General features: G+C 39.8%; 2 protein-coding genes across 8 annotated transcripts in view; one reads left to right on the top strand and one right to left on the bottom strand.

The window, feature by feature from the left end:
• Window positions 1–16,574, top strand: part of LOC138959387 (TATA element modulatory factor-like) — a 35,638-nt gene extending 19,064 nt beyond the window's left edge. For all 7 annotated transcript variants that reach the window (XM_070330844.1, XM_070330842.1, XM_070330841.1 and 4 more), the window contains 15 exons: window positions 17–113; window positions 1,344–1,429; window positions 2,493–2,554; window positions 3,046–3,110; window positions 3,511–3,667; window positions 4,036–4,128; window positions 4,608–4,764; window positions 5,989–6,181; window positions 6,647–6,716; window positions 7,019–7,111; window positions 7,275–7,391; window positions 7,912–8,058; window positions 8,598–8,723; window positions 11,333–11,443; window positions 12,403–16,574. In XM_070330844.1, the coding sequence (XP_070186945.1) occupies window positions 17–113; window positions 1,344–1,429; window positions 2,493–2,554; window positions 3,046–3,110; window positions 3,511–3,667; window positions 4,036–4,128; window positions 4,608–4,764; window positions 5,989–6,181; window positions 6,647–6,716; window positions 7,019–7,111; window positions 7,275–7,391; window positions 7,912–8,058; window positions 8,598–8,723; window positions 11,333–11,443; window positions 12,403–12,423 (1,595 nt within the window). In that variant the 3' untranslated portion in view covers window positions 12,424–16,574. The remainder of the gene's footprint in view (window positions 1–16; window positions 114–1,343; window positions 1,430–2,492; window positions 2,555–3,045; window positions 3,111–3,510; window positions 3,668–4,035; window positions 4,129–4,607; window positions 4,765–5,988; window positions 6,182–6,646; window positions 6,717–7,018; window positions 7,112–7,274; window positions 7,392–7,911; window positions 8,059–8,597; window positions 8,724–11,332; window positions 11,444–12,402) is intronic.
• Window positions 16,575–16,671: 97 nt separating this feature from the next.
• LOC138959394 (ATP synthase subunit d, mitochondrial-like) lies at window positions 16,672–25,306 on the bottom strand. Its single transcript, XM_070330862.1, has 5 exons — window positions 25,147–25,306; window positions 20,316–20,412; window positions 19,350–19,427; window positions 17,462–17,524; window positions 16,672–17,132 (listed from the first exon to the last, which is right to left on the bottom strand). The coding sequence occupies exons 1-5, from the start codon at window positions 25,266–25,268 to the stop codon at window positions 16,974–16,976; spliced, it is 519 nt and encodes a 172-aa protein (XP_070186963.1). The 5' UTR covers window positions 25,269–25,306; the 3' UTR covers window positions 16,672–16,973.
• Between the last annotated feature and the right edge of the window lie 69 nt (window positions 25,307–25,375).

The raw sequence follows: 25,375 nt of genomic DNA, 5'->3' as shown, positions 1-25,375 counted from the left end.
TTGTTTTTTTTTACAGGTGAGAAGTTGTCCAAGCAACAGCTGCAGAACAGCAACATCATCAAAAAGCTACGGTCTAAAGAGAAAGAAAATGAAGGCCTGATTGCATCCCAAAAGTAAGCTTTTTAGAGTTGAATTGTATTGTTTTCATATTTTGTCATTTCTGGAATTTTTGACTCACATGCGAAGCAAAAGTGAGTCTATGTACTCACCCGAGTCGTCCGTCCGTCCCGTCCGTCTGGAAAACTTTAACGTTGGATATTTCTTGGACACTATTCAGTCTATCAGTACCAAATTTGGCAAGATGGTGTATGATGACAAGGCCCCCAAAAACATACATAGCATCTTGACCTTGCTTCAAGGTCAAGGTCGCAGGGGCCATAAATGTTGTCTAAAAAACAGCTATTTTTCACATTTTTCCCATTTTCTCTGAAGTTTTTGAGATTCAATACCTCACCTATATATGATATATAGGGCAAAGTAAGCCCCATCTTTTGATACCAGTTTGGTTTACCTTGCTTTAAGGTCAAGGTCACAGGAGCTCTTCAAAGTTGGATTGTATACATATTTTGAAGTGACCTTGACCCTGAACTATGGAAGATAACTGTTTCAAACTTAAAAATTATGTGGGGCACATGTTATGCTTTCATCATGAGACACATTTGGTCACATATGATCAAGGTCAAGGTCACTTTGACCCTTATGAAATGTGACCAAAATAAGGTAGTGAACCACTAAAAGTGACCATATCTCATGGTAGAAAGAGCCAATAAGCACCATTGTACTTCCTATGTCTTGAATTAACAGCTTTGTGTTGCATGACCTTGGATGACCTAAGGTCACATGTATTTTGGTAGGAAAAATGTGTAAAGCAGTTCTTAGTGTATGATGTCATTGCTAGGTTTAGTTATTTGACCTTGACCCTGAAGGTCAAGGTCATGTCAAGGTCAAGCATGTGAGTCGTATGGGCTTTGCCCGTTTTGTTCTTGTTGTTGTTGGACAAAGACACGTTTGTGTGTGTGTGTGTGTGTGTTAGTCCTTCAAGATGGAAGAACCGTATGTTTTGTGTATGATGGCGGTTTTGTAAGTCAGCTTTATGTGAGGAGTTAGAGGAGAGGTGGCAGTCAAGAACTGTTAAAAAAAACCAATTCTTCCTAATGTTTGGAGAGACTAATTTTTGGAGGAGAAATAAATTTAATTTGAAATATGAGCTAGAAAGCGGAGTTAATTAAGAAGTACTGTTTGATGCATTTGCGTGAAGTGGTTCACATGAATGAAATGCAAGTCAGAGAATCTTCACATAAAGTTGATTCAAGATAAGTGGTGTGATGTTTGCCTGTCAACAGAAAGAAAGTGGAGCAGCAAAAAGAGGAGCTGGACAGACTGAAGATAGTGCTGGACTCTAAAGAGGACATGGAAAAGAAACAGGCCGGTAGGTCACATGTATTTTAGTAGAAACTGTCTCACGCTATTCTTTTATCAGCAAATTTGAAGCGTGCTTGCTGGATGCATGTTGCAGTCTGAGAGCTTCAGAACAAAATGGAGTCATGGATTTTTGAATCAAAATGGAGTCATGGAGTTTTGAATCAAAATGGAGTCATGGATTTTTGAATCAAAATGGAGTCATGGATTAAATAACATATTCTTACGTCAACTCACATATATAGGAATTAACTTCCTAGATGCTTAGACATTGAAGTACTGACCGTGGTAACAGGGGGAGGTAACTCCCAAACAAAAACAAAGTCTTGTTGTCAATGTAATGGTAGTTACCTCCCCTTACCGGCAGCCCGCACATGCGCGGGACACACTACCGGTATAATCATTCCCTTCTTCAACACGGTTGTGTTCAGACGTCTCTTTAAACTACTATCTGCGGGACATCTCCAGTACCCGCCAGGATGGTAGTAGTTGCTTACCAGCCATGGTTGCAGCAGGCCAGATTCTTACTAAAAATTAACGTGAGTTTCCCGCCACCTTAAGTAGCAATCTGCTTTATATGTGAGTTGACGTAAGAATATGTTATTTAATTGAAAATTTCACAAATAAATTTTCATTTAATTAATATACTTACTCAACGCACATAGTAAATACCCTCCCTACCTACCCCGCAAACGTTATTAATGTTTTGAAGGTGGTGTTTTCAGTGGGGAATGATTATACCGGTAGTGTGTCCCGCGCATGTGCGGGCTGCCGGTAAGGGGAAGTAACTACCATTACCTTGACAACAAGACTTGATTTTTGTGTGAAGGTCCTCATTAAGTTGATGGTGTACATTAACAGTTTACCTTCTGAACAAAAGGGAGTAATTGATTTTAACATAAAGGTCAGAAAGTTTATTTTATGGCTAACAAGTCCAAATTTGTGTTGCATGCTTTCAGTTTCACAAGTGCCTGTAAGAAAACCAGTTGTGTTGTTATATTCACTACCTATGTTATATAACATGTTTTTTTACTCTTTCTGAATGTGTAACAGAATTTGTTGTCTTTTTTCAGATGTCATCAAACAATTAAATGCTGCTGTGCAGGCTATGGAAAAGGAAAAAGCAAAACTGACGGTAGGTATAGTTTTCTTACAGACTTAACTGTAACCCTGTTCAATACATGTTTGATACATGTACTTCAGTGGCAAGTACAACTGATTAAAATTATGATAGTTTGTAGTGCACATGATATGTGTATGAACATATATTTAGACCTGCATAAACCTCTTTACGTAGTGCTGTTAATGTTATGGACACGTATTGATTTATCATGTGAGCAATGGGGTGGGATTGTTATGTGATTGTAAGGTTATGTTGTGTCAAGACACATGAGGTTCTATCTTCCCCTTTGACTTGACTTTTGCTTTTGTGATTCCTTTCCCCTCTACATTGTGATGGACAAAATTATAATAAGTAGACTTTACTTATCCAGGTAAGTTTGTCATTATTTGTGCAGTTATTGTGCATGTCTTCGGTTTTCTTTTTCTTTCTTTTTTGTCAAGAAAGGGTTTGCTAGGTTCAACTGCCCCCAGCTGTGGTATTTAATATGAATACGTTGGTTACAGGTTGAAGTGGAATCAGCGGATGAGAAGATCAGGGGACTTCAGGCAACATTGGATAATTCATACAAGTGAGTTCTCTGCCACCAGTGTTTTTGTTATTCTGGTAATTTTACCTGCAGGTTTGTTTGTCGGTTTGTTTACTTGTTTGATTGTGTACATTTTAATGTTTACATGGATATCAATCCTCCTTGTCGGTTATTTGACTTGAAAGACATGTTCTCTTTTCATTGCAGTCAAAATTACCCACACAGTGAAAAGATGTACAGTTTTCTCACAGAACAGTTAACTTAAAGGCACATTTCAGCTCAAAGTTGGTTTCACTCACAAGGTTTGTAAAGATGCATCAGGCTGAAACGTCACACACTGCCTTGGTGCTCCACTGTTATGGTATCTTGTCTTTATGTGAAAAAGCTACCCCCAAAAATCACTGTTTGATTTGATTGCGCTCATTTCACCAAACATTTGCAGAGAGATAGCAGAGCTGCACAAGAGCAATGCCACACAGGACAGTCGGGCCCAGCAGGCGGCCCTCAGTGCTGAGATGCAGGTGAGGGAGGAACTCAAGATGAACATCGAGCAGCAGAGACAGCAACACCAGCGAGAGAGGGAGGCGCTCATTATGCAGGTACTGTCATTACAATACATAAAGAGTTTGTCAAAGATAATGTTGAATGGGAATTTGGGCAATTTTGTTCAATTTGAAAAATATGGAAATGAAATGGTTAGATGGTAAGACCTGTTTCGAATAACTTTTTTCTGCATGTATGTCGTTAAAAGTTCTTAATAAGAGACTTGGGTAGAGATGTCAGGCAAGCAGAAAGACAGACAACATTGCAGTTTGGCAGACTAGATGGTGTGGAGACATGTCCATGACAAATAGAATCATTTTGCACCTGAGTAGATATGAAATTATAAGGCATTTTGAGTTCATTAGTGGCATCTGAAAACAGTTTTTCCTTAGATTTTCAGTGATCTGTTTTCAATGTTCTACAGATTGAAGACTTGCGCATGTCCCTCGCTCGCATGGAAAAGGAGCACAGCCGACGAGAGGAGATGCTAAAACAGGAGAACTCTGATCTCCAAATGGTAAATATCATTTTAGTAACCAATATGTCACATGCACATGTGTACGGTTGATGCTGTATTATGAGTGTACAGCTTGAAACCAGTGTTTCTACAATTATTTGGTAAAACAAGCTCTGTTTTGAATATTACGGTGCATGTGTTTTGATTTGCTTTCAGATTTGTTCCCCTCTAACAGTTTCTCTTTTGGCTAAAGTGGCCTGTTCAGCAGTAGCTGTTAGTCTGGCTTCTGGCAATAAGTTCTGTCGCTTATCAGAAAAAAAGATTTTTAAAAATGTGTTACTCTCTTTGACATTGTGGCAGTTGTTTTGTTGCGTCGTTCTGATTCACACCAGTAGAAGTATCCTTGATAAAGGCCTGAATAGGTAAAAATGGTACTATGCTCTGGCCCAAAGAGGTCCACAAACTGTCAGTATTGTCTGCCTTGGGCAAAGTGATGTTTGGTCCTAAAACATCCTGACATCTGCTTTCTCTTTCCCCAGCGGTTGCAAGAGGATGAGAGTCGCAGCCAGGATTTGACCCAGAGCGTGACGTCGGCCACGAGACCCCTGCTGCGTCAAATAGAAAACCTCCAGGCTACCCACAGCATACAAGCGGCGGCCTGGGAGAGAGTGGAGAGGAACCTCGCCGAGCGTCTTAGTACGTGTGTTGTATATCTTGCCTCTTGGTGTCCCTCGAACTATCTACTTATCTTTTTTCTTCTTTTTTTAATGAACTCACAAAATGATATTTCAGAAAATATGTCAAGGACAAGTATTTTTCATATTGGACTGAGCTGATTATTTACCGTACTTTCCGGGTGACAAGGCGCTACAGCGCATAAGGCGCACCCCCTTCTTTTTAACAAAAATTGTAATCCAGTCACCCATTGGGCGCAGGGGGCCGATAGGGCGCACCAAAATTGAAAAAGTATACCGGTAACAAAGGGTCGAAGAATGAAAATAAGCCGCACATCAAAGGAAGAATACAGAGTGGAAATGACCCAGTTTTTGCCATGAGAGGTGGTTCCCCTGTCATATCTGAGAGAGGAAACACTTCCTGCACCGGGGTCAGTGACCGGTCAGTGACCGAGTTTAACAGAGTGGAAATATGTGTGCTCTGTGTGTGCAGCGAGATCAAAGGCAGGTCCATTGTGATAGCTGGGTGGCTTGAGAGCTGAGGAAACTTGGCCAGGGCAGTACCTAGTAGCTGAAACATGCATTATCACAAGTTGTTTGACTGGTACTCAGGCGGTCGTTATACAAGACGCAGGAACTCGAGGAAAAAAGTCGCGCCTTATGACCCGGAAAGTACGGTACACAGATCTGTGCATGGCTTGTAAATATGTTGAAGATAACCATTCATCAGACAGCTCTACAAAACTCTTTTCCTTGGCTGTCTACCTTCTGTCTACACAGAATCCTTAACTGAATTGTGACAAATAAAAAAGACCCAAAAATACTGTACTCACGTGTTTGACGAAGACGAAACGAATAACAAATCACTAAATAAAATAGTGATTTTTTATTCGTTTCGTCTTCGTCAAACACGTGAGTACAGTATTTTTTGGTCTTTTTATTTCTCGCTCTCTCATGCGCAGTCACCATTGTTCTGAATTGTGACAGTCAATTGTTCAGAGATACAGTAGCTCCTAGTGTTTGAGGTCCAAACTTGTGGCAGGCGTGATTAATCATCCATGGTCAGTAGTTATTCAAAGCAGAGCATAAACCTAAAGATTATTTTTCATGATAGGTGTTTGAATTTAGAGTTTTGAAAGGAGAGATTGGCCTATATACGACCACTTCTATATTTCTTACCATCAGTTTTTCTTCACAATGGAAACTCAGTGAAGGAAAGTATCCTCTCAATGTTTGTGTTTTACAGGTGATGCCCAAACTCTGCTGGCATTGGCCCAGGAAAAAGAGAGATCAGCCACTGAGAAACTTGCTGAGGTCAGCAGTCGCTGCGCAGCGCTGGAAGCGTCTAATTCACAGCTACGCAAGGAGAAGGCACAGTTGACAGCACAGCAGGAAAACGACAGGCGACGCATTGATATGCTGGAGGAACGCAGGGCTAGGTAGATGAAGGCTTTAACTAACTGCAATTTTGAGCTTTAAAAAACAAAACAAAATGTTTCCCTGTAGCTGTTTGTCTCTCCATGTCTGTCTGTCTGTCTGTTTCTCTCTCTCTCTTTCTTTCTCTCTCTTTGTCTTTATTTACCTCTCTCTCTCCCTCTCGCTCCCACTCTCTCCTCTCTTTTTCTCTCTCTATCTCTCTCTCTCTCTCTCATCATGTACCTGATCTCATCCCATCCACTTTCTTCACTTCCATCTTTATCTGATAGCCGGCCTGGTTGTCTGGCTGTATTCCATGATGTTTCATCAAGTATTGGCTAACCTCGCATTCTATGCATTCATCTGTCTTATTTGACCAGTGTTGAACCATAACTTAGAATTTTGCACACACACGTGCATGCAACATTCAAAGAAAGAAAACAAGATTTCTTGATTATTATTCATATTTGTGTCTGGATTTTTTACAGTGACATTGCTCAGCTTGAATTGGCAAAACAGAAACTGTCGGAGGAAGTTGCAAGCATACGAAAGGACAAGGTAAGTCTGGCAGTTTGTTGATTTGGTTCTTTGGTTGTTTGTTTGGTTGGTTGTTTGTAGCCAACTGCCTTGATCATGAAGAATTTGACAATATCTCTGATTTGTACCCAGTAGCTCTTCACATTTTTATAGAATGAGATTTGTATCTGTACAGTTCTTTCCTTTTTGGGGTAAGCTATATTGGCTTCACCCTGTGTTTTATTCAGAAACCATGCATGGCCCCCTTAAAAATGCAAGTACCAATTTGAGAGGAAAAGTTTCAAACTGTGGTAAAGAAAGAATTGTTTAATCTTTTCTGCCAGGTGTTCCTTGAACAACAGCTGGAGACGGAACGCAATCGTCTGGAAGCAGAGAAACAGAGAGTGTCAGTGGCCGAGGAACAGATCCGCATCATGGTCAGTGTTCTACAGTCCATTCAGGTTATTGATGGATGTGTGTGTATGTGCATCCATGTGTGTGTGTACGTGCGTGCATGTGTGTGTGTGTGCGCGTGCGTGTTCTTTTTTTTTCACGTTTTTTTTTTTAATGTTTTATTAAATGATTGTGTTGTCTGCACAGGAGAGGGAACGCCCACGATCTCGAGGCACACCATCCCCAGTATCGGTTTCACGCCAGGAAAGCGTGAACAGCAGCTTCAGCGAGCGTTCTTCTACCCCTACATGGCTTCAAAGACAAGTGAGTTGACACAGTTTAACAGTAATTTATCATCAGTAATTTATCATCTCTAATTTCTGGGGCTGATGATGCATCAAGAAAATATCAGGAAAAGAAACAATCCTTATCCATTAAGTGAAACAGAGGGGAGAAGGGTAAACACAGTTTTTCTTTTTACTAATTTTAAAACTGTTACAGCAGATCTTGTGGGGGAGAAATAAGGTTATTTGGTTATCTGCTTTCGTTTCATTCTTTTCATGTGCCTGTTGCTGTTCTTAAACCTGGCATGACTTTTATGATTATACCATTGAAAAGTTTTGAATGAATTGTGAAACATAATGCAATTGATCTATTGTTTGTTCAAATGACAAATTGTTAAAACTTTGCACTCAAAGAAGATCTTTTTGTGTGAAAAATAAAGTTTGAGCATGATAAACTGGTTTTAGGTGGTTTTTTTCAATCTGGCGTAACTTTTATACCATTGAAAAGTTTTGATTGAATCGTGAAACATAATGCAATTGCAGTATTGTGTGTCTTGCAGGATGACGGGGAAGGTTTCATGATGGCAACACCCTCTGGGCCAAAGACTAGCTTGTACGACAGCATGAGAAACTCCGGGGCCTCTGCTCTGATGGAGAACCTGCACTCACAGCTCAAACTGCGTGAAGGAGAGATTTCACAACTCCAGGTATGTTTGTGCTGCCTCTTCGAACGTCCTCATTCTGTGTGGATAGACAGAGGCCATAATCCATTAGACTGTTGAGATACAGTACTGAAAAGAAATGATAATGGTGTTGAAGCTACACCGAGGATCATAAGTGGTATCTTTTGTTAGTTCTCATCTTGACAATGCATGACAGTATGGACGACTTATTACTTGAGGCTTTGTCAAGAGAGATGACATACAACTCATATTCTTATGTGATGTCTAGAAAAGTAGAGGTGAATGATATATACATTACTGGGCATGATATGGCTAAAAAGTGGTTTCATATCTGAAAACAAGATTCAGAGTAACTGGCTGTAGTTTTCTCCTGCAAGAATGATGAATTGTTTTCAAGCTTTGTGCAAACAGCGATGGCCTTCACATATCGGGGTAGAATGGACCAAAATGCGGAACAAAGGATTGGTTGCTCACTCATAAAACACAGCTTGAATTTACTCACTAGAATAACAGAGACAATTCAGGAAGTTGATACAGTATTGCTTTCTCTGTCTTTGCTTTAGGCGGAAATTCAGCAGCTGGAACGCACCCGAGAGTCGATGGCTAGAGAGCTTGTAAATCTGACCAATCAGAATGAGGAACTGCAAGATGAAGTGAAGGAATTGCCCAAACTTCGCGCAGAATATCAGGTGAGAGCTGTCGTAGCATTGTGCTGTTTGTTACTTGTTGACTGGTAGTTGTCGTTGTTGAGATCACGACATGTCTTTCAAAGGAACTGTTTTACTTTTTAATGGTTCTTATTTAAGGTGTAAATTAAATTGTAAGGCACATTTCAAAGATGTATAGCATTCATAACAGTGAGCACAAGCACCAGTTAATACACCCTCATGAGTGCATATATACTCTGACAGGCAAGCATACACTCGCATTTGCACATTCTCACTTTGAAGTTACATACGCACACACATACAAACACACACACACACACACACACACACACACACACAGTGTCTTGAGTGAACAGCTACTTGATCAGTATATTCAAATTTCTCACTGGCCTACAGTAGTACACTAAATAAAAATATTAACCATGGGGCCAAAGAAATTAAAGAACAAGTCGCGTAAGGCGAAATTACTACATTTAGTCAAGCTGTGGAACTCACAGAATGAAACTGAACGTAGTCCGCCGCTAGTGCAAAAGGCAGTGAAAGTGACGAGCCTGTTTGGCGCGGTAGCGGTTGCGCTGTGCTTCATAGCACGCTTTACTGTACCTCTCTTCGTTTTAACTTTCTGAGCGTGTTTTTAATCCAAACATATCATATCTATATGTTTTTGGAATCAGGAACCGACAAGGAATAAGATGAAATAGTTTTTAAAATGATTTCGAAAATTTAATTTTAATCATAATTTTTATATTTTTAATTTTCAGAGCTTGTTTTTAATCCGAATATAACATATTTATATGTTTTTGGAATCAGAACATGATGAAGAATAAAATAAAAGTAATTTTGGATCGTTTTATAAAAAAATAATTTTAATTACAATTTTCAGATTTTTAATGACCAAAGTCATCAATTAATTTTTAAGCCTCCATGCTGAAATGCAATACCGAAGTCCGGCCTTCGTCGAAGATTGCTTGGCCAAAATTTCAATCAATTTGATTGAACATTGAGGGTGTGACAGTGCCGCCTCAACTTTTACAAAAAACCGGATATGACGTCATAAAAGACATTTATCGAAAAAATAAAACAAAACGTCTGGGGATATCATACCCAGGAACTGTCATGTAAAATTTCATAAAGATCGGTCCAGTAGTTTGGTCTGAATCGCTCTACACACACACACGCACAGACAGACAGACACACACACACACACACACACACATACACCACGACCCTCGTCTCGATTCCCTCTCTATGTTAAAACATTTAGTCAAAACTTGACTAAATGTAAAAAGTGTAAGTTACGGTTATGAAAATGATTCTTTGCTGCGTTTGAAATAGCTTTTACATTAATCTTTCTTTTTACATTTAGTCAAGTTTTGACTAAATGTTTTAACGTAGAGGGGGGAATCAAGACGAGAATCGTGGTGATGTGCGTGCGTGTGTGTGTGTGTGTGTCTGTCTGTGTGTGTGTGTGTAGAGCGATTCAGACTAAACTACTGGACCGATCTTTATGAAATTTGACATGAGAGTTCCTGGGTATGAAATCCCCGAACTTTTTTTTCATTTTTTTGATAAATGTCTTTGATGACGTCATATCCGGCTTTTCGTGAAAGTTGAGGCGGCACTGTCACGCCCTCATTTTTCAACCAAATTGGTTGAAATTTTGGTCAAGTAATCTTCGACGAAGCCCGGACTTCGGTATTGCATTTCAGCTTGGTGGCTTAAAAATTAATTAATGACTTTGGTCATTAAAAATGTAAGACGTCGCCCTCCTAATCAGGAGGTCGTGAGTTCGAATCCCGGTCGCCGCTGCCGCCTGGTGGGTTAAGAGTGGAGATTTTTCCGATCTCCCAGGTCAACTTATGTGCAGACCTGCTAGTGACTTAACTCCCTTCGTGTGTACACGCAAGCACAAGATCAAGTGCGCACGGAAAAGAACCTGTAATCCATGTCAGAGTTCGGTGGGTTACAGAAACACGAAAATACCCAGCATGCCTCCCCCGAAATCGGCGTATGCTGCCTGAATGGCGGGGTAAAAACGGTCATACACGTAAAAATCCACTGGTGCTAAAAACATGAGTGAACGTGGGAGTCTAAGCCCATGAACGAAGAAGAAGAAGAAGTCATTAAAAATTTGAAAATTGTAAAAAAAAAAAAAATTTTATAAAACGATCCAAATTTACGTTCATCTTATTCTCCATCATTTTCTGATTCCAAAAACATATAAATATGTTATATTTGGATTAAAAACAAGCTCTGAAAATTAAATATTTAAAAATTATTATCAAAATTAAATTGTCGAAATCAATTTAAAAACACTTTCATCTTATTCCTTGTCGGTTCCTGATTCCAAAAACATATAGATATGATATGTTTGGATTAAAAACACGCTCAGAAAGTTAAAACAAAGAGAGGTACAGAAAAGCGTGCTATCCTTCTTAGCGCAACTACTACCCCGCTCTTCTTGTCAATTTCACTGCCTTTGCCATGAGCGGTGGACTGACGATGCTACGAGTATACGGTCTTGCTGAAAAATGGCATTGCGTTCAGTTTCATTCTGTGACGTCGACAGCTACTTGACTAAATGTTGTATTTTCGCCTTACGCGACTTGTTTGTTCTTTTATTTCTTCAGGGGTTGAACGGGCGGTACAACGCCTTGCTGCAGATGTATGGAGAGAAGGAGGAGCAGGTTCAGGAACTAAGACTGGACTTGGACGACGTCAAAGAGATGTACAAACAACAGGTAAGGTGTTGGACAAGTCAAGAGTTGATTTATATTTTAACTTTTAGTATATATTTAACATTGATACAAACTGTGCACTCATCTTTCATAAGCTTTTCTACATTCAGTCAGTAGTTTACTAAATGTATTCTGGCAGACAGGGAATCAAGAGGGATGTTTGTGTGTATGTGTGTGTGTGTGTGTGTGTGCACGCCATATATTTTTGTTTGTTTTTCTCGATAACTGTCTTTTATGACATGTCCACACATAAAAACAGTTGAGGCCCCATTGTGGCGAACGCATGTCAATCTGATTCATCAACATATTTGTCAAACAATCTTTGACCCGGTTTGGACTTTGGGATTGTATTTCAACGTGGAAGTGGAACCTAATGTGTTATTTAAAATTCTACTTGGAAATAAAATCGCAATAAAAGATTCAAACATGATTGCATTGTTTTCTTTATCATTTCCTGAATTCCAAAATATATAGATGTTTCTTTAAAAAAATGGGCTTTAAAATGAAAAAAATCTGTTTATCTGACCAGTGCAAACCGTCATTTGAAGGGTTTCTGCCAGCACAGGACCTACTAGTCTTGGTGCAAAAAATCTATTTTCAGCAGTTTCATTCATTTAAGCAGACACATTGAACAAATGTGTTCATATCACTTGATGCAATTTGTTTAAAACTTTTTGTTTTTCACTCTTTTTTTGAAGATGTGTGTGTGTGTGTGTGTGTGCCTGTCTGTCTATCTCTGCCTGTCTGTCTGCCTGCCTCTCTGCCTGCCTGCCTGTCTGTCTGTAAATGTGTGCTTGTGTTATTTGTTCAACAGTACCTTTTCCTCTTGAATATAGATTTGTAATTTATTGTCTCTGTACAGTACGCTGTTGCTTAGCTGCTGAATCATTGTCTACTCTTGGCAGTTTCTTTAGTGTATATTTCAAAACTGACATTTCTTTTGATTTTGTTTTGTTTTTCAGATCAACTCTCTGATGCAGTGATCAGCTGACAGTCTCAAGACTCTGACGAATACAATTCAAACAAAGAATGTTGTTTGGGTGCAACAATGCAATCTACAGAGATTATTTTCTATGTGCAGTCATGGGATGAGTGTGGTGCTGATGCCTTATGTGATAAAAAATAATTTTTAAAATGTGTGTGATGCATTCCTACAGCTTACAATGAAGTGGGGTTAAATTCTGCATTCTAATGTCGCTGTGATGGTAACATTGCTCTTTTAGTTTTACAAATTATGCTGAACTTAAAACCCTTTCAGACAGCTGTACAATAATTTCTTATTGCATTATACTGCACGCTAGTTTGAGAATATTTAGGCCCAGCTGCCCAAATCTTGTTTATTTAGTCATTATTTTCCTTTTTCCCAGATATATGTATTTTCTTTTTCTCTCATTTAATTGCATTCTGTTATTTAACATTTTTGTTTGAAGAGGCTTAAGCTTTACTGCTTGGTCCTTTGCCTTTTCAGATACCCTGTATAAAAGACAAATTCATTTGTGGGATTCTTCTGGTATATGCCGGAAATCCGGTTTCGAGTGTGGCCTCTTTTTTCTCTCTCTTTTTTTGGTTCAGTTGAGGTTGAGGATTCATGACATTTTTCAGTCCCACCCATGCAAATTGGCTGTTGCTCATCATTAAATGAAAAAAAAAACCCACAAACTTCAGCAGTTTTGTTTCCTTTATCTAGTTTGTGTTTATCTAGTCCTAGGTGTGTACAAGTATGAGTATACTTGCTGCATAGACATCTGCAGAAGTATAATTATTTTGACAATAGAGGTTGTGAGTTAGTGTCAATAGATAAGTCTGTTAACATTAACTAATAATCAAAATGCTGGCTCATTTGGTTCTGAGTAATGACCTGCACTTGCCACAGCTTCTTTCATAGGTTGACAAAATGCTGCCTGCTTCTGATGCATGGTGTTCTTTCCTTGGTAAATGCCAAAACTTTAGCCTTAACTTAATTAATGATCAATGCATAGACAAACAAGAAGAGCAAACGCTCGATCGAGTCACTTTCGCAGTTCTGAATATTATATGAGGCATCAGATGGACAGGAAGAAATTGCTATTCACAACACAATGAGTCACGTTCACATAAAATTTGAGCCCGGTCACTTTTATAGTTTCCGAGAAAAGCCCAACGTTAAGTTGTGTGTTGCCGAACAGAAAAGGCTAGTTATCTCCCTTGTTTTTCTGATAACGTTCGTAAAAGGCTACAGATGTAAATACTTTGATGTAAAGAATAATCCTACAAAGTTTCAATCACATCCGATGAACTTTGTCAAAGATATAAAATGTCTAATTTTTCCTTTGACGCTGACCTGTGACCTTGAAAAAGGTCAAAGGTCAACGAAACCATCGTTAAAGTGTAGAGGTCATTCGAGGTCACGACTAAACAAAATATGAGCCCGATCGCTTTGATAGTTTCCGAGATACTTTGTCAAAGATATAAAATGTCTAATTTTTCCTTTGACTCCCGCAGTGGGGCACTGCGGTTATGAAATTAAAGGCCCCTCCTGTTTTTGGAACCGCAGGAGCTTTCTAGTTTGCTGTTAGGTAGATTTTTGGTTCCTCTTTCCTGTCATGCTCTCTTTTTCTTCATGAATTCTTTTCTTTTTTCTGCCTTCTTGCTCATTCACCTGTATTTTTTCCAAAAATCTCTTCTCTGTCCGCTTGTCTCGCGATTCATGTATAGTTTAATCTGTTAGTGTTCTGATGTAAGTCCAGCAGTAGATAGGTTAAGCCTATTTTAACATACTGGAAACTGGTAATCTTCCAGTAGGTATTAATTTAGTTTTACTAAAGCCTGCTGGGACACAAGTAATGGGTTAGTGCATTTGTAAACAGGAATCGCTTGACAAGTGGCCCCCTTCATCCCCCCCTTCCCCGTCCTGATATGGCTCTGCGTAGTCGGCTGGACGTTAAGCAACAAATAAATAAATAAATTTCCTTTGACGCTGACCTGTGACCTTGAAAAAGGTCAAAGGTCAACGAAACCATCGTTAAAGTGTAGAGGTCATTGGAGGTCACGACTAAACAAAATATGAGCCCGATCGCTTTGATAGTTTCCGAGAAAAGTCCAACGTTAAGGTGGTGTCTACGGACGGCCGGCCGGCCGGCCGGCCGGCCGGACAGACTAACACTGACCGATTACATAGAGTCACTTTTTCTCAAGTGACTCAAAAAGCAGAGAAATCCAAAACATATTTAATAATGATGTTGAAAATGTACAGCTTAGCAATAGCAGCGCTATGTTTGCTGGGAAAGTTAATTTTAAAGTAGACCGTTTCTAAACTGGTCTTGAATAACTCTAGAAAAGTAACTTGATGGCTCTAGTGATGCTTGGGCCCTTTTGCAGTTAGGCATGATTTCTGGGTTAGTGTCAAGAAACAGAATCCAGCTCACTACATTGTATCCACATCTTACTGGGGGGGTAAAAGTGTGTGATGATACATGTGCATGTACTAAAACATAAATCATTAACATTTTGGTCTGTTCTAGTTTTGTTTTTTATTTTAATTTTATACTGATCATAACTGGGAACAAGGATTACCATCAAAAGCAACTAAAAACTGATTCACCTTTGCTTGGAAATAATAATTAAGAGCAAATTAAGGGGGGGGGGGATGTATCCATTTCTTTCTTTCTTTCTTTATTTGGTGTTTAACGTCGTTTTCAACCACGAAGGTTATATCGCGACGGGGAAAGGGGGGAGATGGGATAGAGCCACTTGTCAATTGTTTCTTGTTCACAAAAGCACTAATCAAAAATTTGCTTCAGGGGCTTGCAACGTAGTACAATATATTACCTTACTGGGAGAATGCAAGTTTCCAGTACAAAGGACTTAACATTTCTTACATACTGCTTGACTAAAATCTTTACAAAAATTGACTATATTCTATACAAGAAACACTTAGTCGCCTCTTACGACATGCTGGGGAGCATCGGGTAAATTCTTCCCGGGGGGGGGGGGGGGGGGGGTGGTGTGTGTGTGTGATGTATCCATGGTCATGTGGGTTGATAAATAATTGTAATGTTGAATTTGTGGGTTACAACACCTTTTACTGGAACTTTCTTCACTTTGTTACAGTTGTGTTTGCTGTTTGTGCTGTGGGTTGGTTCTGCTATGGTATACATTTTGGAGGGATAACAATTTGTATGTTTGTTAAAAGCTGAATACTGAAGTATCTAACCTTTCAGTGATTTGAGTTCAGGGAATCTTAAAGGTCCTTGTCTACATTTTTATACCGAAATCGCCATTTGACCATTAAAATGCAGAGTCTATTATCTACAAATATCAACAATACACCCCCTTTCGATCAGGAAAGACGAAGCCAGTGTAGCCGTTTGAAAATTCATTGTAGCATTCCAGCGCAGTACTCATAGTAGGATATCCTTATGTGGAAAATGCCAAGCACAAAACTCCTCTCAAATCCCGTGCATTGCGTTTAAAAAAAAGCGTGGACAGCGCTCCAGTGTCAAACTGTTGCTGCACTTGTTTGGGCGTGGCTATAAACATAGTGACATGAATTTGATTAGGCAAAGCACATGTTCTCAGCAAACAAAAAACAAAATATTGGAAGCGTGAGTCACGCTACCCAAAAATAAAAATAAAATTTTTTACATATATATTTTTTTCTATAACTTTTTTCCCCATGGTTCATTCATCATCTGACATAACTTTTTAGCGAAATCTAACCATAAGATTATTGAAAAAAAGCAAAAATGTAGACGACCGCCTTTAACGGGAGGAATGAAGGCTCGAAACAGAAAATAAATTACTGTAGCAATAAATTTGAGAACTAATATTACTTTTTAACACAATTCTGTACAATTCATGGGAACTGGAAATTCACTTAAGAATGTATTCTTCAATGTTGTAAATTTGGGCATGTATTTAATTCATGAAATCAGTGTTGTGTTTTGGTGAATTTGCTATGCTGTGATAAGGTTTGGTTCAAATTATTCTGTTGACCTTACTGTGGTAAGGTAGAGAGGGATCGTCTGTGTATATAAATGGAGCTGCGAGTGGATATATCGTCATAATGGTAAGTGTTGCGTGAAAGAGAAGTGTGTTTGTTCATGCTTTGTTCCCAGCTTGACAGGGAATGTGGGGAATAAAATCAGCAAGTGATTGTCATTTTGTTGACTGACAGTTTCTGTTCATGGAGTGATCGGTATATTTTTGTTTTTACACACATGCACACAGACACACGCACAGAAGAGTACGTAAACTTTTAGTTCCTAATTTATTCACATATACAAAAAAATTAACACACGAAAAGTGATGGTACAGGAACTCAGAACAACTGAACCTATCACTGCACAGAATCTGAATGACAGCAACAGTTGCACACACAATCAAACTAAACTTCTCTTCATTTTCAACCCAGGTTTCACTCTCCTGCTGTTTGAATAAAGCTGATCCCTACTAATTCTTGAGGTTCTCTCAATTTTACAGTCTGATATTCTCTGACGTAACTAGATCCCTGTGAAGAAGAAAAAGAAATGTGGCCCCCAGTACCACAACGCAGTTAAAGGTTGTGGGCATCCTTGTGGCCTGGCTGGATGTTGGGTATGTGAGGCCAGAAGGTTGGACGCTTGACCGGGTCAATAGCAAGGTCAGGGAAGTAGTACGCATACATCTCCATGGTCATCTCCTCTGGCTTGGGCAGGCTGTCGATCTTGGACAGCTGTTTGGAGAACAGTGAAATATGATATTAACGACCGGCCTCAACAATGAAACAATCCACATTGATCCAGGGTTCAGCCTGAGAGAAAAAGACTATGGATCATTTAACCTCCTCTCTCAAATTCTGATGGAACAAAGCCAAAGGTGCGTAGAGCTTAAACTTGCTAAGGGGGTCCAGAAGCACCCCCCCCCCCCCCCATGGACTTCTGTATTAAAAGGGTTCTTTGCACATGTTATGTTTCTTAGTACAGTCTGTAGACTAGTACAAGACAGTGGCCCTTTTCCTTTTTTTTTTTTTTGGCGCCTAAAATTCTGTGTTAGAATACTCACCAGAAGTTTGGCATCGCTGATTTCTGCCTGTCTCTCTGCAATATACGCTTTGCTGAGAGCACCCTGAGACAAAACACAAACACTCTTTCACAACCCATATCAGAACATTTTCTGTATACGTATATAGTAACAAGTTGTACTTTTAGTTTCACAAATATATGTACAGGAGATTGATGTTATATTCCTGAGATGGTTAAAAAATACTAGATCTTTAAATATACTTTCGCAAAACAAGGTCAAAGATACGATATAGTTAGATCTTTGTGATGAAGTAATATCTCAGCAAAGTGACTTTTACATGTGACCAAATAATCCAAAAACAAAAACAAAAAGCCATTACCATGGCACATGTTTTTTGGCTCACGTAAGTGTAGCCTATGCGATGCTAACTGTTGTCTGTCTGTGCGTGCGTGCGTATGTATGTCTGTGGTAGAAACTTTAACATTTGACTGAACACCGAAATACTAATTTTACCTGGTTATTATTCAAGCAACAGCTTCAAAGTATTGAAGCAATGATCAACATTTTGTCGGCACGTATGTAGTTAAAGTGTGTATCCAAAGAAAACGCGTGGTGGGGGGTTTTGGGGGGGTTAAAAAAAGCTGACTGGTTTGTGTCGTGTGTGGTATGTAGACCAGGTCAGGGGTCAAGGTTAGGTCAGATCGCGTGAAGGATTGTGGTATAGATACAGTTATCACCGAGCTGCAGTTCGCCGATTCGGAGAAGACGATTTCACATTGTTCGGTTTCGTAGCTCCAGAAAAATAGATAAACAAGATACCAAAGGAGATTTCCTACAGGTTAATCTGCACAGCGTGTTTCCAGTGTCTGCGCGAGGAAGCGCTGTCAAAGCGCAGTGTCCATCTGGCCATCTGGCAGTCGTGTCCCGTAAGTAGGCTACAGACAGACAGATCTAGATCAAGTGTCTCGCACTCTTGCACCGTGTCACCTATGCTTACTGTGTGTGTGTATGTGTGACGGAGTGATTGAGTTAGTGTTACTGTTTGTCGATTTCTTACGTGAGCCTTGAAGGCTTCGCCTCTTGTTTCTCTTTGTTTTATTTTTGTGTGTGTGGTTTTTTGTTTTGTTTTTCCCCATCCTGTGGACATCTATTCCAAACAATCCAGCATGTCCAGGGGTCGACACTAACTTATTTGGCCTGGGGCCACACTGGCCCCAGAGATGGAAATTGCTGGGGCGGAAAACAAAAATCTGGGGCCCACTCTCACGTATTGCATTGTCTGTTTTCCTTCATCGTACTGAAGCCAGGGAAATTCTTTCAACCATTTGGCATTGAAATTACGACAGTGCTTCGCGCTTTTGGCTGCATCGGTCTCCTTTTTTCGTTTCTCTCCACCCTGTTCTTCATCTTCATTTCCATGTCTTTTTACACCAGGGATGTGTGGCCACATTTTGCGTTTGGCATTTGAAGGCGATACTTATCTCTCACGCTAAAGAGCGCAATCTGGGAGTTATTTCCCTTGCGGCATTGTCCTTCGACGATTTCAATGTTTTTTTCTCTCTTGACTGCGGCATTGATCGTAACGCAAATTTCAGTGACGACTTTGACTGGCGATTTTTAGTGATTGGCTCTGGCATTAGAATTTTCGGTTTGTCATTGTTGGAATTTATCCTGGGGCGGAGTGGGCCCCAAGCTTCGGCAATGTTTGGGGCGGAACACAAAACTCTGGGGTGTTCTGCCCCCCGCCCCCGCTAATGTCGAACCCTGTGTCTTTATGATGGGTCAAGAAGTCGTCCTCCTAGACTTTCACCACCCAGTTTATGGGGCACACATCTAAATCCAAAACTAAAACGGCAAAATAGACCACCCACAAATGACACACAGCATGAAATACGACGGACACGTTTTTTTTGAGTAACACACTTACTGCTGACTTCTCCTCATCCTCAATCTGCTTCACCGCACTGCTCTTGTCAGCAGGGTAGGGAATATTGAGCCCTTCATACTGAAACAATCAAAAGACCGAATCAAAGATGAGGAACAATGCTAGACAGTGAATAAACCTACACAACATGACCAATGCTCCACTTTCTCTCTCATCCCCACCCTCTATCTCTCTGTAAGTGTAACAAAACAAGAATTCTCTATATCTCTCTCCCATTCAGGTGCAAAAACCCCAAAACAAAACAAGTCGCGTGAAGCGATTTAAAAACATTTAGTCGGCATCAAAGTAACAGATTAACACCAAACAACAGTCATCGCCGAGACTATATTCTGATAGTCTCGACTAACCACACTCAAAGACCGAGACGGGTCACACGCGTCTCTGCGTAGCGTGTGAAAGCAGTACTTACTTAACCTATTTTCTGAGCACATTTTAACAGTAAACATGACATATGTATATATATATGTTTGAATTCAGGAGAAATTGAGAAATATGATGCAATCATTTTAAAATCTTTTGGAAAAATTTGATTTTAATGACAACTTTAATCAGCAAACTAATTTACTCATTTTTACGCTGCCGAGCTGAAATGCAATCCTGTAGCCTGGACTTCGTCGAAGATTGCTTGACCAAAATATCAATCAATTTGATTGAAAAATGAGGGCGAGACAGTGCTGCCTCAACTTTCACAAAAAGCCGGAAAGGACGTCATCAAAGACATTTATTGAAAAAATGAAAAACAGAAGTGGGGATATCATACCCAGGAACTCCCATCTTAAATTTCATGAAGATGGGTCCAGTAGTTTTCTCCGAATCGCTCTACACACACCACCACCACCACCCTCGTCTTGATTCCCCGTCCATGTTAAAACATTTAGTCATAACTTGACTGAATGTAAAGAGTGCACTCGAACACTTGCATATATAAATAATGAATATATATCTTACAGCTTTCTGAAACTCGTCAGCAAGTGCAGGGTTGGGTAGCCGGGCCTTGTAGACGGCAAAGTCTATTTTGGGCAACTCAGCTGGGTATTGGTGAACTCTGTTAAAAGACAAATATATGCCACATAAACATCACACTTACATTACATCAAAAACTTTTTTGTATGTGTATTCAACATATTTATTGTAACATATACATATATTATATATTGTATTGCATGACGGTGTGTTTTGAACATACTGACAAGACAGTAAAATATTCTCAAGCACTTAAAGATACTAAAAAAATTTGTTGATCATAACAATTACCAATACATCACCGATACTTGATTGCTAGTATCAATTAGTAAGATGCAACACTTTTTTTATGAGTATAAGAAAAAGACTACTGTTTATATAACGGAAGGGCGCAGGTCTTGTACGACACTTATCTCTCCGTCTCAAAATAGGTGTGACGCGGAGCATGAATAAGAAATCATTTCAGCTTTGCCATCCAAGATCATTTCGTATTCCAATTAATGAATCATTGTGATTGTCCAGCACTGTGTTCTGATTGACCCGACGTTTTGAGGAAAACATTGACATGTAACGATGTATTGCTGAAATTGCAAAGCAGCTGAATATGAAAAGAAAAGAAAGCATGCAGAAGCAAGTTAGAGTCTTGCATGGCTTGGTAAAAAAATGAATCCTCCCTTGGAAGAAAAATCAAAACTTGACTAAATGTAAAAAGATGTCTGTCTGTCGTCTGCTTTGAAGGTAGGGAGATTTGACATCTTACACGTCAAAATGAAATTTGCTTTGTATAAGCTTAGTGCCGTAGATTTGATCGTAACAATTTTTGATTTTTTCGACCTGTGGTTTCTTAATCTTAGGTACTAAAAACGCCTTTGCATACAAAACGCCACAATTGACCAAATTTGAATCGTTTGCTCCGGAATTGCAACGTCGATATATTATATATGCCACAAAAAAAGGTGGTTAAATATGTATATGGGTCATTCTCAGAAATGGTGGTCCAGTGAGAGTGAGTAGGGGTGACACATTTGAAATAATGAAAAAGTAAATTAAAATTATTTCTACCACGACTTTTTTCATCTGAATCTATTCCTGAGACATTAAAGCATTGTTGTATGTCAATAAAAATGGTTTCTATACGTTGGTGTTGTTTTTGTGTGCTTTTCAATTGCGAAGTTCGGCCGTTTCCGGATCGCCGAAGCGTTACACCACTTTCGTGATCAACAATATGTTCAGTCTCATGGCTAAATGCAAACACCAACACATTACTGCAATCGACAGTCAGGAGTTCAGTCTTGGAGGTAGCAACACATCTTTGCAAAAACTCACGCTGAATTTGAAGTTACGGGCTTCGAACAAAAAATTATGAATGTCGTAACGCATCGTATCCGGACTCGACGCGCGAACATCGGACAGCAATGTGCTCCATGACTTTGCCACATCACGGCTATTTTTAGCTCTTTGGCGCACAGGAAGTTCGAACAAGAAAATAGTCCTTTGAATCACAGCCAAATATTCACAGAAAACACCAGAATAATATCATTTGCTGAAACTCATGGCGTCGTTTCCCGACCTACGTTACGACTGAAGATGGTTTTTACTTAATTGTGGATGGCGACAATGTAGTTTCGGAAGGATATCAAGTGCAAACAGTCTCTCAAAGCGCGAAGTTTAGCGGAACAAAGCAGCCAAGAAGTTTTCGTATCCTCTGATAGTCGATGTTCGACATTCATCAAGTACTTAAAATGGGTAATCTGAACGCAACAGGAACTTTCAACAAATACAGTAGTACCTGCCATATCCGGTCACCCATTAGTCATTGCAAAGGTGACCGCAAATATCAGGTGGCCGTTCATTACAGGCCCCCTCCTCCTCCAAAAAAAACCCCAAAACACGATCAAGTTTTCATGAAGAAAAGAAAGCGATCATCCACGAGCCGCCGATTCATTGTCTCTGTTAGTTTTGCTTTTGTTTATACATCTTAATTATTTGCGTGTTTAACTCGATCGTCCTGGCTAAGCTATTGTTTCGTATGTTTCTATGTGTGTTGTTTGGATTATTATATATGTATTTGAGTGTCAGATAAACAAGTGTTTCAAACTCACATCAGCTGTGATCGATCCGGAAGTGACTACCGTAAACGTACATGTATGCGCATGTCTGTATTTACAGTTTGCGCATGCGTAAGTATTCTCTGCTGCCTTAATAACCTTCACTCTTTGCTCTAAAGTCAGCACCAGTCTTTTCTTTGTTGGAGTTTGTGTTGCCATTCTGAAAGACTGACTGACTGACTGAACAAATTCTTGACGGGCTTGCAAAGGCTTCAAATAATCACTCAACAATCACTCACGTCTTCATTCACGAAACAAACAAACACAAACACGCAGCGATCGCTCACACTCCAATGTAAACAAAAACAATCTTGAGTTTGACTCGTCAGCTTTATTAACAGGCGATACATGTGTTAACAGTTATAGAAAGTGGACAGGTGCTGATTTCTAACGGCCAGATAGCAGGTGGGAGGTGGATGGGCGGGGAGAGCCACAGGCGCTCGCCCGCGAAAGTGACAAGTGGCCGTTAAGTGGCCGCTCCTGTCGAGTAAGAGGGGCACCTTAGGGCAAAAATCAGTGACCGTTGACCGCGTCAGACAGGTTAACGGCCATTAAGAGTCAATTATAGAAGGAAAACTCATTAGTCATGGGAAAGCTGGCCGCTCCAGGCAGGTTCACGCCCACGAAAGGGCCGGAAATGGAAGGGACTACTGTACAGCAAACTCTGACGAATTGTGTTTTGTGTAGTTATTTTGGGTCAGACGGGTTTTGCCGGCAGGAAAGGCCAAACAGTGCAGATTCATGTCCGTCGCACAGGAACCGAAAGTGGTTCAAGCATTTCGTTTCTGTGTTGCGACATTCACCTTAGTTTTGTTCCAAATGTCATTTTTTAACCAATATTAGTTGAAGTCCTTACCTTTCATAACTACATAGAATGTGTTGGGTAGAACACAAAAATACTGCAGAACTGATAAAAAATGCACAAAGGATTGAAGGCTTAGGTGGTTTAAAGTTGGAATTTGGTTTCCATGTTACAACATTCATCACGTAAATACAACACTTTAAAACGTCTCTTATTCAGCAACCAATTACTCTTTTTGTCTAATTTTTGCATTATTATGTATAGCAAACAATAGACAATTATTTTGTATTTCTTGACACTTTATTTTTTGCTTTGGATGTAACACTTTGGACCACCATTTCTGAGAATGACCCATATACAATCTGAGGGACTGTGTCAGTGTCACTGAAGTAGAGTTCAAATGAAAAAAAATGCCATTTTGATTGCTTCTGGCACCCTTTAGGGTTCACTGCATTAGGAGTATCGAATAGTTACAATAGTATCACTGCTGGGACACCAGAAATACCTAACGGTCAATGTTAGGTGTGACAGAAAAAAGAACAGATGGCTTGGGGACATGATTCTGGTCGGGAATTATGGAACACTAAGCACAAGTATTGTAGTAGGCTTTTCCGTTACATGTTGACAAATTTGCCATCACAACATAAGTCGATCATAATCTTACTTCATCCCAGACAGATCATGACATCAACAACAAAAAACCACTTTCCTATCTTCAGGGTTCATACAGACACCTGACAGTGAAATTCAAGGAGTATTCAAGGAGTTTTCAAGGAGTATTCAAGGAGTTCAAGGAGGTCAAATTGCATAGGTGTTCACGTGGAAAAACTTTCATCAACCATGCATTCAAAGCTCAAACCAGAAACGTAAAGTAAAACAAAAACATTTATTTACTTTTTTAAATTCAAAAATTTTTAAAAGCACTTTCCACCCGGCATGACTACGATTTTCGACCGGCGATGGCTTGAAACGCTGTCACAATGAATCGACACTCTGCTTCTTCAGAAATGGCGCTAAAAGCTACCCGGATGAAGGGGAAGTAATCGGTTTCAACTTCCCTTCGCACGATGGCAGACGACACACGACTTGCACACAACACGCACACAATCGATATAAATTGCTGAAAAACTTTAATATTAACATTTTTTTTTTTGCCTGCACTTCAGAATTCAAGGAGGTTCAAGGAGGTTAAACACAAGAATGACCATTTTCTCCAAATTCAAGGAGATTCAAGGTCCTTGAAAAGGGGGGTTGAAAATTCAAGGAGATTCAAGGAGATTCAAGGAGCGTATGAACCCTGTATCTTCAATGCATCACTTAAACCTTTGGAATTAACGAAAGAGAATAAAAATACAAGGATAACAAGTTGAGTCAGTATCGACTCGTAGGTTTCAGAGTTTCTCCCTTCGTATAATTTGTTTACTGTACGTTCTGTCGATCTCAAGGTCCTACTCCTAAGTCCTAGGTAAGTTAATCATAACTGATAACTGACCTTATGCTACCGTTCACTTCGTATTTGTTTGAGAGAAAGTAGCATACATTTCAAGTGTAAACAACATTATGTTGGCAGCCCATCTCCGAAATCCGTCAACTCAAATCATGAAAGGATTGTCATACCCAGAATTCCAAACGGTTTTGGAGATTTGAAGATTTAGTTTCGGGACGACGACGCTCTATGGCCGGTCCATTATATGAAGGGAGGCATGCGGTTAAAAACGGGCGTCAAAAGAGCCAATGAAGGGGGATACTAACTTGTAGACCATATACCTGTTACTAACACTAACACTGTTAGGGCCTATACGTAGCATCAAGTGCCTGTGACGTGCTGAATGACATTGTCAAGATCACACCGTGGTTTTCTTACGCTCAGCAGCAAACAATGTGGCTTCCTTATTCTTACACTTACTTATTGACGAAGAGGTCATTCCTGTGTTTGAAAGCTCTGTAGAATTCCTGTTGTCTTGCAGGAACTCTCTCCTTGAAAGCGACCCAGTCCACCGCAGACTTCGCGATTCTTCGTGCTGCCATCTTGCCGACGAAAGGGGATGACCTTCACCCTCGACTTCAACCAAATCCCGTTCATCTGCTTCCGCGAGATCAAGCGAGAGTAACCAAGCCAAAATGCCCACTTCGAG

Source organism: Littorina saxatilis, linkage group LG2 (assembly GCF_037325665.1).
Source record: "Littorina saxatilis isolate snail1 linkage group LG2, US_GU_Lsax_2.0, whole genome shotgun sequence".
NCBI lineage: Eukaryota > Metazoa > Mollusca > Gastropoda > Littorinimorpha > Littorinidae > Littorina > Littorina saxatilis.
This window is presented reverse-complemented; position numbering and strand designations above follow the sequence as displayed.